The following is a 12,760-nucleotide window of genomic DNA, read 5'->3' as shown; positions in this document are numbered from 1 at the left end:
CAGATTTGCATTAATTTTGATGCATTTATATTTTTTCGTTTCATTCGAATGTCACAAAATATGAAGGAAATACAAATATGCACATTTTCGTATTTATGAAATTAAAAAAAAAAAAATCACAACACTAAACTAAATAAAAAAAATTGTATGCGTTTTTTCTTTTATTTAATTATATTTTTTTTTTCATTTCATAAGTAATTTTTAGTCATGCACATGTGGTTCACATTTTCCACAGATTGTAAATTACATACAATATTTAATTTAATATATTTAATTTTTTTTTTTTGCTGACAAATAACCCAGTAAAATTTTAACTCAAAATTTATAAGAGCATGCAATAAAAGGATTAGTATTTTTTTTTTGTATATTTCAGAAATATTTATGAAAATATTCACTGACTTGATGAAAATCAAATGAATTTAATTTTTAAAATGAGTTCAAATAACAAAAAAATATAATTTTCTTTCTCAACCTTAAGAGAAGAAAATAAAATTATTTAATACAATTATTCTTCCGTTTCAAATTAGAACAATTATTATTTAAAAAATTTAAATTACACTTTCTAATAAAAAAAAATTCAAGCAGAACATTATAATACCGACAACATAACCAAAATTCTTGCGTTGTTAAAATATTTATATAAATACTCGATTCATTAAATAATTATAATAATCCCGTTCACCGAACGAACCTCGTTGATAGTCAAACTCAAACTAAATCTAATTAGAATATTTAAAAATATATTCACCTCAATCTAGCTTATAATTTCTGGTGAAAAAAAAATTTTTAGTGCATAAGCATAACATAACATAATATGATAATCGATAAATTCAAGTCGTATCAGTTTAGAGAACGAAGAGAGTAAAGTTTATTCAACCCTTATGTATAAAAAAGATATTTTATATAAAGTAAACAGCAAAACATAACGTATTCATTGCTCACTCATAAGTTAATTTAAACAAAATATGTTGAAGAAGGAACAAAATGGGAATAATTCAAGTAACGAAACGTATAAGAAGTGAAATCGAAACCTAAAGTTAAGTATGATTGTACAAACGGCGTAATCTCTTTTGTTTGATTTTCTTTTAAATAAAAGTATCTAAAAATACAAATTTGTTTTTGTTATACACGATTTTTACATGCGAAAAAGAGAGAAAATAATTTAGTGTGGGGAATAAGATAATATTGAGCATGCAATGCAAATGGTTTAATATTTTTATTTTTTATTGCATTCATAAGATTTTTATTATATATTTAATATGAATATGAATACATGATTCATAAAAAGAGAATAATTGAATTGAAATGAAAAAAAAAGAACGATGGATATAAAAAAAGAGCATGGATAGAAAGAAGAATAATCGAAAAGAATACCCGCCATACCGTTTTCTTAGATTTAATTTGTTTGCAATTTAAATCTAAGATTTTAAAAAGCAATATTTGTTGGTAGAATTTTATCAAAAAACCAAAAAGACACATTAGAAGATTTTATATTTCGTATAGTAATTATACGAAAAATCTTATATTTTGTAAGATTGTTGGTACTCGTAGTAAACAAATTCTTTAACCAAACGAACACATTAACTCTAATTGTTTTGTCTTTTGAAAAATATGTAAATCACAATTTTTTTCACTAAATATAGGTTAAAACAAAGTTGGCCTTATTTACATATATATGAAATGCTAATGGAACGAAACAAACGGTACATTTCTTCTAACAATATGAGGCATGGACTCTTCAAACCATTCAGTAAGTGATGAGTCCCAATGTATCAGGATTAACGTAATATTTTCAAAATAATAATATCATTTTCAAAATATCACGTTTAAAATTTTTTACAATTTAAAATTTACTTTTATAAATAAATTAAAAATAAAAATAAGATGCCAGTATCCGGATACGAGTGTAAATTAACACAAAAACAACTTGAGAACTAACTTGATTCATTTGGTTCATATATAGAATTGCTTTAGCGACACAGACAAAATGTGGTACATACATTTTAAATTGGATATAGTTAATACCATTACAAAAAGTTGTCTTTATTCGTTTATTTTATTAACTATTTTATATAGCAAAAATAATTCACAAGTAGCATAACATTGAAATGAACACAATTAACATTTCTATATTCAAAAGATAATTAAGCACATTATATATATAAAAAAAATACAAAGATTATTCACTTAATTTCATATGTGAGTATTTTTGTCGTAAATAACAACATCAAGCTTTAAAGTATCTTCCAGATTATTTCATTTCATTCAAAAAATTTATCAGATTATGCTTTTATGCGTTCTTTAAACCGAGGACAGCAGCAGTAAAATAATTATAACAAAACAAAAATCTGCCTAAAATATCCATAGACATGCAATCAGAATTAAAATGGAAGGATAAAAACATAAAGAACAAAAAACAAAACAAGATTAAAAAGGAAAAACATCATCCAAATAAAACATTAAAGGAAATTTAACCAACAATAAGAGCTGTGAACAATGAAGTGTCCAAAATGAACAACATATGAACTCAAAAACCCGAATAACATAAAAAAAGGTACAATTGCTAAAGTGTGAGTGGGAGCTGCCAATTCATTTTTTTTTCATTCTTTTATAATTCATGCCTTTATTTTATTCTCCCACAATTTGTATAATGCATGCATATATGTATGCACTCGTATGTGTATATTTGTTGTGTATGTTGATATATTAATTTATACTATATATACATATTTGATTTACTATATGTCTGAATTTGAATTTTTTTATGTGCAAATGATTTATCGTTGGTTATGTATATGTATTGATAAGTGCCTATATTTGTAGTTCGGTGGTATTGCTTTATCATTTTTACTATAGTTTTTTTTGCAAAATCTTTACTCAGTAAAATAAATCTAAAGATTATTAAAAAAAAAAATACTCCAAGTTATTCGAAAAAGAACATGGAAATCACGAAATGAAAAAACGGAAAGATTATAACAAAAAAATTTGGTCATAAATGAAAAAATGAAAAAACCATATAACCAGTAAATTTGTTATTTTCGTAAAATTTTTGGTTTCTTAATTAAAATTTTTTTCAACAAAAAATTATTAACATCATCATTAATAATATACAAACAGATATACATAAAAATAATGAAACAAGCTTAGTTGTCCCGTTGTAAAATTTTAACTATAGCAACCTTTACATCTCTTTTCGGGATCAAAAATTTTTAAACACGATTTAGTACTGAATGAGAGACAGCAAACGAGTAACAAAAATCAAATTAAAATTACAAAAAATATTTCTTTTAGAGTCTTATTTATATAATTTTTAATCTTTTTCTAAATATATGTATACATATTTGCAATATGTCAAGTTTATCAACATAAATATGTTGAAAACATTGTATCTCTAAATATTACTCAATATAATTAAGCAAAAAATAAGAACGAAAATAAGAGCAAAAAAATGTTTTGCTTAATTCGATGAAATTCTTTAATACCCTTTCATGTATCTAAATAATCTAGAATGAATTAAGAGGACAATTACGGTAACTTAGTTGCATGATACAAAGTAAAGGACCATCACAAGACACAAATTCTACCAACAGAAAAACAGAAAAAACAAGTAAAAACAAAATAATAGAAAAAGTACTCTACTAAAGAGAAAAGTTAAATTATCTCAGAAAATAATCAACATCCACACATTTTAACTGGTCGTAAGTTACTATAAAAGTCATTCTCTGTTGTTTTTTTAATAGCCACACACATGTTCTGCAATTTTATTTTTCTACACATTTCATATATGCAAAATAGATGGAAATAGAGACTGAAAGAAGAGAAAATACATTTTATTGCATATATGTATACTTAAAGGACATAGAGAAGATAATTTTACGTAAAAATGTGATCCAGACAGGATAAAACGATGGATGAATAAAATAAAATAATGAAAATAAAGCAAATAAAAAATCATGAAAGAATATTTTTTGTTTTGGTGACGCGCAATGAAAGTGTTAAAAGAATATTGATTTTTCTCGTTTACAGCATTATCTGTTTGTGCTGCTGTGTTTGTTGGTCATTCTAAATATAAATAAGTTTCGGACAAATTTTGCTGCTCAAAGGATTTGCATGAACATTTTTGTTTTTATCATATGCTTTTTTTTCAAAATCAAAATGGATATTTGATTTTAATCTTAATAAAGTATGAATTTAAAAAAAAATGGAAATAAAAATACTCATGATTTTATTGATAATGATTATATTGATAACAAAATTGATGTTGACAATAAATTCTATATGTAGAAAATAAAAAATCAATTTTTGCTTTTTTCTAATAGTTTGGCGACTATAAACTGAACGACAGAGTTTAAAAAAGAAAAATCTAATTTATAGCATAAAATTGTTGAAGATTTTTTAAAAAATTTTTTTTTGCTAAAATTTATGTGCGCTTTGATTGAATTAAATGCAGCTGTTGGCCTTTTCATTCTTTTTATATTAAAATTTAAAAAAAAAAGGCTAAAGTGCAAATTTTTTTTTTTATTATGATTTGTTGATGAAAATTTGCTTTTCACGAAATCAAAATCTTTGTCACAAAATTTTCGGGAAGCGAAAAATGCATTTCTATGCAAAACTTATTGCATATTTTATTTGTGAATATTGTATATGTGTCATATATGAACAATATGTATTCGACTAGTTAAAAAATATTTTATTTATTGAATGGATTTGAGCGATTTAAGTGAATGTGAAACACAATTAAATTATTTTTATTTTCTAAAATTGAATTGATTTTTTTTCTAATTCCCAGGATTTGCTATAAAACAATTTTTTTGATGAATATATCAAATTATTTTAATAAAAAAAAAAAAAAAATCAATTGAACACGAACTGGAGCTGACAACAAATAATTAAAGTTTTTTATAATAATTTTGTAATATCAGAGATTGCTTCAAATTATGTTTGGAAGTATATAAGAGTTCTACTCGTATAAGGAAGGTATTTCCCAGACAATCTCATGATTTACAAGATAATATTAAAAGCAGAAAGCTTCGACTTTTGTTTTAATTAAAATTTGTGACAAATTCACGGAGGACTTTAGAAATCAGGAATCAGATTTTAAAAATTGAGTAAAAAGTCATAATTGTTAAGAAAAAAAATATTTTTTTATTATACAATAGAGTATAGAATAAATACGTTAATTGTTTACAAATGCTGGTCGCTTTGTTTTATCAGCAGAGGATTTACTAAATTGAATTAATGATTTAAAATATCATAAACCTAAGGTAACACAAGCAAAAGATATGAATTCCCATTATATGTAGTTCTTAGTAGTTCCCATTAAGAAGTTTAAAACAAAACAAAAGTCTTATACATAGTAGAAGAAAAATTTTGCAAATACGAATAAGAATTTTATATTCACAAAGTGAAGGATCAATTTTTTTGTATAATTTTGAAATTCATGTATTTTTAAAATATTAAAATAATTGTACATATCTTACCAATTTATTTACAGTAATTTATATTTATTACAGTTAGTAATAATCGACTCACCTGCAATAAAAAAGAAAAAAAAATTAATTACAATTGAGAAAATTTTAGACAAATATGGTAAGTATATTAGTATAGTACGCAAAATAAATGCTGTTAAATAATTTTTCATTTTTTTAGTAAAAATATTAAATATCATTTAATATTTAAGATATACTTTATGATTTATCTTATTTGCAACCAGATTGTTAAAAAGAACATCATTGATTTAAAAATTGTTAAAATCTGAAGCATATTATCACAAGTATCATTTTCCAATCTTTCAACATATTTCGTGCATTAATTTTAATAGAAACTAAATTTAAAAACTTAAAGCATAATTTCTTATAAATTATTTCAACATATTGAAATTACAAAAGTTTTATATTTTTGAAACTATAAGCAATTACATAAATTTCTTTAATTACACCAATAATGTTTTTTTATGTCCAATTCATTAAAACGTGTAAATTATTTTATCCGAAATAATCGTCGTTACTAACGTAAATATTGATGAGAAGTTATTTTACTAAATTATAACCATTTTTAATATCATATATAATATATTACAGTTTATATTGTAATACACAAGCCTAAGCAAAGTAAGATTGAATTTCTGAAATATTTGCAAATTAAAATCAATATTATTTTGAATCACATATAGATATATACGTAAATATGCATATGAATATGTGTAAAACTATAGATTTACGTAGATATTGCTCTCATATTGCTCTTTATTTCGTTTAACTTAACGATCAAACTGTTGAATAGCAAATTTTGCCCCTATAATTTAAAATTGTAATGTGGAGTCTTCACTATAAGTTCTTTCATTTTTTTTTCTTCCCACTTCTTAAATGACAATTTAGTGTGAGCCAAATAATTAAAATACGATATAAATTGTGGTTTAATTAATTTTCTAAGGGGCAAAATATTAAGTGTGTATGTACGATAATCATATATAATAAAATCATTTTATATAATTCGGCTTTAAAGACTTTCGCAAACTATAAAACGGGAACAAAGTCATCTAATTTCATTTTGAGTGTTTTGCAAAAAAAAAATTAATTCTTTTTTATCATAATGTATGTATATTTTTCATTTCATCGCCTGTAAATTGACCAAGAGACCCGCACCCTAACATTTGATTTTTTTTTCTTTGTGGATTTTAATTTTACGATGGTTTAAATATTTAGGAATATTAGTCTGCTTAAAAACATTATTTACAAGATTGTTAATAAATTATTATCATTTATTTAAATAGGCATTACATTACAAGGAAAAAGTCTAATTTTGGTTCATACTTCTATATATATTCATTTCAAAATATCGAAATAGCAAAAAATCAAAAAAACAAAAAATTAGACTATATTCAATTAAGACTAAAATATTTTTTAAACAGTTGTAATTTTTTAGTGGTAAAATATTGGTCAAATTTAATTTGAACGAGAAAAGATATAGTTGAGCGTGTCAACTCTGCGATACCCGTACGAATAAATGATCTCGGAGAAAATTTACATACAGTTTCATACAATCTCTTCTTACTTTTTCTATGTCTAGTGCTATTTTATACATATATGGTAATTACCATATGAAACCACACAATCTAAAATAGTTTTACTGAAAATTATGGTCACATCACCGAATTCGTTTGTTTAAAATTTTAGGTTTGTAACTTCAATAGTTTCTAAGATATGGCCAAATAACTCGGAGTTGCGTGGCACCTAAGAAGCACTTTTAGCAAATATATAGTTAACATTTTACCATATCTGTTTTTGCAAAATTTTAGTACTGTAGGTTGAACAGTTTTTAAAATATAGTCATATAACTTTCCAAGTTGTGTGGCAACTACCAGAAGGATCCGAGCAATTCGCTTGGGCGAAATAAAATATTCTCTTGGACGAAATTTCAATACCATAGCTTCTATAATTTCTGAGATAAAACCAAAAAAATTGACCTGTACGGCAGCTACTAGAGCAACTGCTTCGATCATATCCAATTTAAATACGATTCTGAAATTATTGTAAGACTTAAATAAATATCTACTTTTTATTATAATTAAATTTCTTTCGTTTATATGTACAATTACTTTAAATAATCTCTATCGCATAGTTATAGTTTTATCTTAAATTAAAATTCATTTAATGTGTGTATAACTATAACAATCTGCATTTTATATATGTTTTTATTGCAGCACTTTTCTGCTTGGCAAGAAAACGAAGTTAGTAGCGACAGCATTAGTAAGTGGAAATTTAAAGAAGCAACATATGTATTGGAATTAAAACTCGAAGCGCGAAGATAATCAAACATGCCATTAATTTTTCAATGCGATTACATTAAGAATTAATTAATTGACAGTACGCTCCTATAAATTTTATTTATTTTTTTATAAAATTGGGAGAGAAATTCGGTTTCAAGTAGTAAATTGAGTTGTTTATGAAATTTAATAGATCCTTATACCACATTATTCTTGATAATTTTTATTTTTTGTTGAGTAGGTTTAGACTATCAATGCTAGGAAGCCATGCTTGCTTTTATTTAGAGTGGCGTACTCACTCAATTGCACTAACGATAATAATGTTCCAAATGATTAACTGATATTTTTGTCAATTTTAGACTTTTTGATCTTAAGGAATAAATAATGTACGTTTTAAAATTGTATTGGAATTTAATTGAACTTTACTAAGTGATTATTTAGATTACCCACAGCTGGATGCAATCATTTGTTGTTTCTACAATATTTTCAATGAATATTGAATATTTTTCTAATTCTTATACACCTATGTATATATTATTCAAGTTTTTCGTCTCGAATGAAATCTATTGAAAATGATTACCACTCTGTGTTATATAATATTTTATTGCCATATTAAGAATGAACAAGATTTAATTCTAAAGGGAGAATAGAATGTTGGTTTACGAAGAAAAATAAGGTATTGAGATAAAGAAAAAATTTATATATATACATATAAGATTCGAATCGTGAATGACGTCTTTTGGAAGAGGAGAAGAACTTTTGAACTTTAATTCTATACTTGATAGTTGGTTACTTATCTTTATTTGGCCAAAGGTTCCCTTATATTACTGAAATACTTAAATAAAGTATGTATTTATTTAATATGTATGTATAAATCAATAAATTCAGTTTATTATGAGATTGTAATTAATAGTTGCTAGACATCAGGGTTTCTTTTTTTTAAATGTTATTTTAAAATAAATTTCTATTAACCCTAGCATTTATTACGTTCATTTTAGATAATACAGTAAAAGTATTGACCCAGTTTAAAATTAAAAAGCTACAATAGTTGCTTGATTTATTTTTAATTCGGATTTATTTCAAGTGGAATCTATTCATACATTAATTTAACTGTGATTTTAAGAATATGTATCAGTAAAAATTTTATGGGGAAAAACCCGTTAAAAGTAATGGTTCATAAAGTGGGACTTTATGGCTTCACACTTTTCAAATTTAAAGAATTTAAAAACAAATCTTCTTGGTAATCGTCTTGGTAACTTTTCAGATGAAAATGTTTTTGGTAATTTTTAATTTTGCTAAATGGTTCTTTAGAAAATCTTCTAAAGCTTCTAAAATAAATCGACACACATAATAAGAATGATTTAAGAAATGAATTGGAGTTTTTCAAATAAAAAATTTGCCTGTAGTCGAACACAATATCTTGGGAAGAAAAGGTTTTTTGCATTTATTGGGTTAACATTGACTTTGAACTACTAAAAACATTTAAAATAAAAATTTTATCAACATTGACTATATGTAGTTTTTTATACTTTTGTACCTTAAACGCAACTTTCGTACTCCTATCTGTTTATATGTAGATATTATGCAGTTTTTCCATATATAATAATCATCTAAGTACTTACTCCCTTTTAAGTTATTTTGATGGTTAAGAATTTTTTCTTTTTCTAAATTCCTTTATTTATGCTCTGCATTGTATTAGCGTGTGCTATATAATCATTTATTTTCGGGATTCTTTACCTTGTTTTGTACCTTTGTTTTTTATTCATACATACGTACATATGCATATGTACTTAGAATTTTGTTTAAGAAAAATTAAAGACTATTTCATGCTGAGATGGGAATTTTGTTGGACATTAAGATTGAGTGAAAAAATGAAATCGTTTTGCTACAATCATTGCAAGAAGCAGAGCAAAAGAACAAAAAACAAAAGAAAAAAAACGATAAACAATACAAAAATAACTCTGGAATTTTAAAAACATTTTTTGCATTTGTTGCATTGCAGCTCTTTTTACTTCCTTTTATTTTAATTCTTAAGTAAGAAAATGTTTTTTTTTTGTTACCCTAAAAGGCTATTTATTATTGAGATTGGAGGATTGCTAAAATTGGTAGAATTTAAAAAATTTTCATTTTCAAGGATAAAAATAACAAGAACTCGTTTTTATTGCTATTTAGTGATAATTATTGGTTATTTGAGATGAGGAAAACTGTCGGGTATTAAAGTGGGCAACGTTAAATAAAAGTCAATCCAAAAAGAATGCTACATAATAACATTTTATTTTATTTTTTCGTTCTGAATGTTCTGCATTTGGTTAAAAAAGAGTAGTATATAGAAGATATGAATTTTGCAAAAAAAAAAAGTTAACTAGCTATATTTAAAAAAAAAAAAAACAAAAGATTGACATTTAAATTGGGTCGTTTAAGTATATTGGTAGAATTGAATAATATAAGAGAAGTTTGTAAAATTTGTGCTATCTTAATTACTATTGCGATATAAAGAATCACGTAAATAACTCAAATATTTAAACGCTTTCAATAATTTAATGTATACTTACTCTTATATGTATGCATATCTGTATGTCAATATATATGGCTACATTATTTAAATTGCCTTAAAGCTACAATAATTATATACACATATATACATATAAAAGGTGCAAAATTAAAATAGCTATTATTAAATTGGTAATTGAAAAATGCGAAACAAGAAAAAGTTTCTAAAAATTTTAATACAAAAACCTTTTTGCTTTTAAAAATTTTGTGAGCTCTAGAGCTCTCTAAAAATTTTATAATATATTTAAATTTAAAATTTATTATTAGGTCCATTACATTTAACAGTTTTAGAAAATAAGTTTTATTAGCACCAAATATCGGGTGGGTTTTTACGTAAAATAAGAACTTGTATCATTTGATAATCAGAAACACCACTTCAAGAGTAAAGAAGCAAAGTAAATTTTGCTAACAGCCCATATAACCAACTAATTTGTTTTCTATAGAATACTTGAAATATATCTACTAACTCTCATTATAGCTGCATCAAATTAAAAATTTTCAAATTCGAATAATTTATCAAAGAAAACAAAAAAGCAAAAAAAATTAAAAGTTATTGCTTTTAAAATAATACTTATATGTATTAATTTAAAAAAAAAATATTTTTTATACAAAAATTTTAAAACCACATTTTCAAAATATGGAGAATTTCGTCCGGAATTTTTTTTTTAATTTTTCCAGTGCCTTTTGTTGTGGTTATTTTAATCTTACTTATAATTCTAATGTTTTCTGTCATAGTTTAATACTTTTTTTTTTGCAGTCCTTCAATTCTTTTTTTAACAACCATATTATATAATGCATATATATTGTATGTGTGTATATAATATTATATATTTATAACTATACAATATTAAAATAAGTAGATAAAAATTCACTATTATTTTGTGGAAAATGAAAGACAACTTTAGAGAGAGAGAGAGAAAAAAAAAAGTTTTTTTTTTTTTTGGTTTTCTTTTTTGTTCACCAGAATGTTTTTTTACTTTTCGAAAATCCTAAAATAAATTTAAACATCACCAAAAGCAAATCTTTTAAGATTTCAAGCTTAAAAGTATAAAGACATTTTCGAAAAAAAAACTATATAAAAAAGGGGATTTTAAAAAAAGGATTTAACAAACCGATGCTGCAGAGCAACAAAAAAAAAGTGAAAAGAAAGGATTGGCAAAAGGAATTTCGCAATATCACTTTTACCCTATGCTTACAATTCTCTAATCTTTTCGCACTCTCAAAACTTTATTATAGTTGAAATTTAATAGTAACTTTTTTTTTTGTCCAATACACAAACGATGTGAAAAATCGTCTTTAGAAATTTTGTTTTCCACTTTCCTCAAAAAAAAAATTTTTTTTGCATTAAAATGAATTTATAACTTAATTCATATATCATAGAAGAATAAATAAAACTCAGCATTATTAAAAATACTAAAATTTTAAAAAAATTTTAAGGAAAAAAACTACTCAGTCGGAAATTAAGAATAGAATTTTGAGTAAAAGAGTTTGGTTTTGTAATTTTCAAGGTAACAAATAGTACTATTTTTTTGTTATCCGACCACAACTTTGAATAATTTTTCTTTCGCACTCCAGTATCGCAACCGCTATTTTCGTTGCGTGTCTCTTTTAAAGGTTTGAATTTGAATTAAAATATAAAATATTTTTTATTTTTTGTGTTATGAGGGCGGTCTATGATACATTTGATTTTATTTGAAAAAATTAAATTTAGAAGTGACCTTACAAATTATTGTAAATAATTACTCACACAACACCAAAGAATGACTTATTGTGAATAGTAAGTGACTATAGTTTCTATTTCTAACTTTTGAAAATGTAAGTACAAAAACTGTTTTTTTTTAGGAAATTTATTTGAAAAAACCCTTTTGTAAAGAATAGTGCTTTGGTCACATTTGTTTCGGAAAAGAAAATCGTTCACAGAAAACGAAAAAATAAAAATGGTGCAGGAAAAAGAAAACAAAAAATAATTGTAAAGAACAAATTTTTTTTAATGAAATTGTATAAAAAGAAAAATAAAAACGGAAAATGTGATAATTTTAAGGATTTTATTGTTAGTTTTTCTTTTTTAAAACTATTGAATATGAAATTGCAAAAATTTTATAACATTATTACCATTATTAAAATATATACCGTTAAATATGCAGTATTTTAATAATATTAACGGAACAATACAGGTTTTTTGTGTTTTAGTTACTCAAGTCAATAGTACAAATTTATTCTGTTCTATTACAAAATCTAAAAATTCAATGTCCTAGTACTTTTCAATGTGTATAGTTAAAAAATGTTAGGTTTTACGAAATATTTAATATTCAGTTTTTTCCAACTTTTAATAAATTAAGAATTTTTATTGAGAAAATATGTAAATTTTTTATACAAAACTTTTTCTGCTTTTTGAGGAAATTCGATTTTTAAAAATATACTTTGTGTACATCTTGGTTTTTTCAT

General features: G+C 23.9%; 1 protein-coding gene across 1 annotated transcript in view; it reads right to left on the bottom strand.

Moving 5' to 3' along the window:
• Window positions 1-5,443: 5,443 nt before the first annotated feature.
• Window positions 5,444-12,760, bottom strand: part of LOC129610632 (dystrophin-like) — a 45,516-nt gene continuing 38,199 nt past the window's right edge. The window contains exon 4 of the mRNA XM_055523262.1: window positions 5,444-5,532. Within this exon, the coding sequence (XP_055379237.1) occupies window positions 5,485-5,532 (48 nt within the window). The 3' untranslated portion in view covers window positions 5,444-5,484. The remainder of the gene's footprint in view (window positions 5,533-12,760) is intronic.

This window comes from Condylostylus longicornis, unplaced genomic scaffold (genome assembly GCF_029603195.1).
Source record: "Condylostylus longicornis isolate FDR11 unplaced genomic scaffold, ASM2960319v2 ptg000045l, whole genome shotgun sequence".
Taxonomy (NCBI): Eukaryota; Metazoa; Arthropoda; class Insecta; order Diptera; family Dolichopodidae; genus Condylostylus; species Condylostylus longicornis.
This window is presented reverse-complemented; position numbering and strand designations above follow the sequence as displayed.